This window comes from Nicotiana tomentosiformis, chromosome 9 (genome assembly GCF_000390325.3).
Source record: "Nicotiana tomentosiformis chromosome 9, ASM39032v3, whole genome shotgun sequence".
Lineage (NCBI taxonomy): Eukaryota > Viridiplantae > Streptophyta > Magnoliopsida > Solanales > Solanaceae > Nicotiana > Nicotiana tomentosiformis.
This window is the reverse complement of record NC_090820.1, coordinates 75907947-75911551: the sequence shown is the minus strand read 5'-3', so window position 1 is coordinate 75911551 and position 3605 is coordinate 75907947. Positions and strand designations below refer to the sequence as shown.

General features: G+C 43.2%; 1 protein-coding gene across 1 annotated transcript; it reads right to left on the bottom strand.

The window, feature by feature from the left end:
• Positions 1–2360: 2360 nt before the first annotated feature.
• LOC138899016 (uncharacterized) lies at positions 2361–3104 on the bottom strand. The gene is made up of 2 exons (XM_070185128.1): positions 2864–3104; positions 2361–2776 (listed from the first exon to the last, which is right to left on the bottom strand). Exons 1-2 carry the CDS (start codon positions 3102–3104, stop codon positions 2361–2363), a joined length of 657 nt encoding a protein of 218 aa, XP_070041229.1.
• Positions 3105–3605: the final 501 nt, after the last annotated feature.

Below are 3605 nucleotides of genomic sequence, written 5' to 3'. Positions count from 1 at the left end.
GATAAGTCACGCGCTTTCTGATCCGCGTAGCTTTTCTGTGTGGATTGTGCTGTACAAATTCACTCCTGAATTAATTTTACCTTTTCCAAAGCATCCTTTACCAAATCAGTACCATATAACTTAGCCTCACCGGGCTCAAACCATCCGATGGGCGAATGACATCGCCGACCATATAAAGCCTCAAATGGGACCATTTTGATGTTGGATCGGTAACTGTTGTTATAAGAAAACTCGGCCAAAGGAAAGAAACGATCCCACTGACCTCCAAAGTCAATCACACATGCTCTCAGCATATCCTCCAAAATCTAAACTGTCCGCTCCGACTGTCCATCGATCTACGAATAAAAGGCTATGCTGAGCTCTACACGGGTCCCCAATTCACTCTGTACTACTCTCCAGAAATGTGAAGTAAATTGAGGGCCTCTATCTAATATGATGGAAATTGGCACACCGTGCAACCAAACTATCTCCTGAATATAAATTTGGGCCAACCTCTCCGAAGTGTAAGTAGTTACAACCGGAATGAAGTGTGCCGACTTGGTCAAACTATCAACAATAACCCAAATTGCCTCAAACTTTCGCAAGGTCCGCAGCAACCCAAATACAAAGTCCACAGTAATGCATTCCCATTTCCACTCTGGTATAGTCATCTGTTGAAGTAGGCCACCTGGTCTCTTGTTCTCATATTGAACTTGCTGGAAATATAGAGACCTAGCTACATACTCAACTATGTCCTTTTTAATCCTCCGCCGCCAATAATGATGCCTCAAGTCACAATATATCTTCGTAGCACCTGGATGAATAGAATACCGAGAACTGTGTGACTCCTCTAGAATGTATTTCCTCAGTCCATCCACATTAGGAACACATAGATAATCCTGGAGTCAGAGAACAACATCCGCGCCAATAGTAACTTCCTTGGCACCACCGCGTAGTACCATTTCTCGAAGAACAGGATCATCAAACTGGCGAGCCTTGATCTGCTCAAATAGTAAATACTGGGCCACAACACAGGCAAGAACTCAGCTGGGCTTTGAAATATCCAGCCTCACAAGTTTGTTAGCCAAGGACTGAATATCCAAAGCTAATAGCCTCTCCTCTGCTGAAATGAAAGCCAAACTAACCATACTCTTCGCCTTCCTACTCAAGGCATCTGCAACTACATTTGCTTTGCCCGGATGATACAGGATAGTAATATCATAATCTTTTAGTAACTTCACAAGACACCCCATAAAGATAATGCCTTCAAATCTTAAGAGAGTGAAAACTGGCAGTTAACTCCAGATCATGTAACGGGTAATTTGTCTCGTGGGGTTTTAGCTGACGTGAGGCATACGCAATAACTCGCCCCTCTTGCATCAATACACAACCCAAACCAACACGTGAAGCATCACAATACATTGTATACATCCCCGAACCAGAAGGCAACACTAACATTGGTATTGTAGTCAATGTTATCTTGAGCTTCTGAAAGCTCACCTCACAATCATCAGACCATCGGAACGGAGCACTCTTCTGGGTTAATTTGGTCAAAGGTGTTACAATAGATGAAAAGCCCTTCATGAACCGACGATAATAACCTGTTAATCCTAGGAAACTCCTGATCTCAGTTGCCGAAGTGGGACGATGACAATTCTGAACTACCTCGATCCTTTTAGGATCAACTTTAATGCCTTCGCCCGTTACAATATGCCCCAAAATTGCTACAGAATCTAGCCAAAACTCGTATTTGGTGAACATAGCATATAACTTTTGTTCCCGCAACGTCTGAAGCACCACTCTCATATGCTTCTCGTGCTCCTCGTTACTACGCGAGTAGATCAAAATGTCATCAATGAAGACAATGACAAATGAATCAATATATGACCTGAATACCATGTTCATCAAATCCATAAACATCGTTGGGGTGTTAGTTAACCCGAAAGACATCACTAGAAATTCATAAAGACCGTATCTAGTCCGGAAAGCAGTCTTTGGAACATCCGAATCCCGAATCTTCAACTGATGGTACCCCGACCTCAAGTCGATCATAGAAAACACCCTAGCACCTTGTAACTGGTCAAATAGATCATCAATACGCGGCAACGGGTACTAGTTCTTAATGGTAACTTTGTTCAATTGCCAATAATCAATACACATTCGCATAGTTCTATCCTTTTTCTTCAAAAATAATACAGGTGCACCCAAGGCGATACACTCGGTCTGACGAACGCTTTGGCTAGTAACTCCTCAAGTTGTTCTTTCAATTCCTTCAATTCTTTCGAAGCCATGCAATACGGTGGGATATATATAGGTTGGGTATCTAGAGCCAAGTCAATACAAAAATCAATTTCACGATCTAGTGGTATGCTTGGAATATCTTAAGGAAATACATCGGAGAACTCCCGGACTACAGGCATTGAATCAATCGTTGGAGTCCCTGCAGTAGTATCCCGAACATAGGCTAGATAAGCCAAACAACCCTTCTCGACCACGTGTCGAGATTTTAGAAAGGAAATAACATGATTAAATATGCTGACAGACGAACCCTTCCACTCCAACCTAGGAAATTCTGGCATTGCCAAAGTAACAGTTTTAGCATGGAAATTTAGGACAACATGATATGGGGATAGCCAGTCCATGCCCAGGATAATCTCGAAGTCAGTCATATCAAGAAGCAGAAGAACTACTCTAGTCTCATAACCACAGAATGTAACAACACAAGACCGATAGATCTGATCCACAATAATAGAATCTCCCACAGGAATGGACACATAAACAGGAGTACTAAGGGACTCTCGAGAAACACCCAGGAATTAAGCAAATAGAGATGACACATATGAATACGTAGATCCTGGATCAAATAATACAGAGGCATATTTACCGCAAACAGAAATAATACGTATAATCACGGCATCTAAGGCCTCTGCATCTGATCTGGACAGAAAAGCATTGAACCGAGCTAGAGCACCAACTAGCTGGCCTCCACCTCTAGGACAGCCCCTACCCACTTGCCCTCCACCTCTAGGTGGTCGGACGACTGGTGGATCAAATGGTGCGGTAATCATAGGTTGCTGACCCTGCTGCACCAGTCTAACCCGAAGCTTGAGGCAGAATCTCCGCATGTGATTGGAATCCTCGCTTTACAACTTCTCGGTGTGATGGGCTGCTGACTAGAAGTCCGACCCTGGTGACCTGAATACCCACTGGAAGAACCCTGAATAACTGGTGGGCGACTAGAACTTTCTGGCATAGCACTGAAATAAGGTCGCACTGGGGCACCCCGAAGAGGCGGTGGTGCTGGATATGGGGGTCTGCTGGACTTCCCTCTCACTATAACGACCCGGACGGTCGTTATTAATATTATAACCCCATTCCCCCATTTACTACTCAATTTATCCATTGATATTGATTTATGACTTATCAAGTTAGTTGGTTCGGGTCTGGAAGGAATTCAGAGTGAAATGAGACACTTAGTCTCATAATTGAAAAGTTAAATTAGAAAAGTGGACCGAATATGGACCTATGTGTAAACGACCTAGGATTCGAATTCCGATAATTCCAAAAGCTTCGGATTTTGGAATTAGGAGCATGTCCGGAAGAATTTTTGGAAGTCCATAAAGGAA

What these genes read in the sequence shown, in the direction of transcription:
- LOC138899016 (XM_070185128.1), bottom strand. Translation starts at nt 3,104, where the DNA reads ATGCGGAGATTCTGCCTCAAGCTTCGGGTTAGACTGGTGCAGCAGGGT. An exon ending in ACGTATTATTTCTGTTTGCG is followed by an intron (nt 2,777 to 2,863) that starts GTAAATATGCCT and finishes GTGTTTCTCGAG; the next exon opens with AGTCCCTTAGTACTCCTGTT.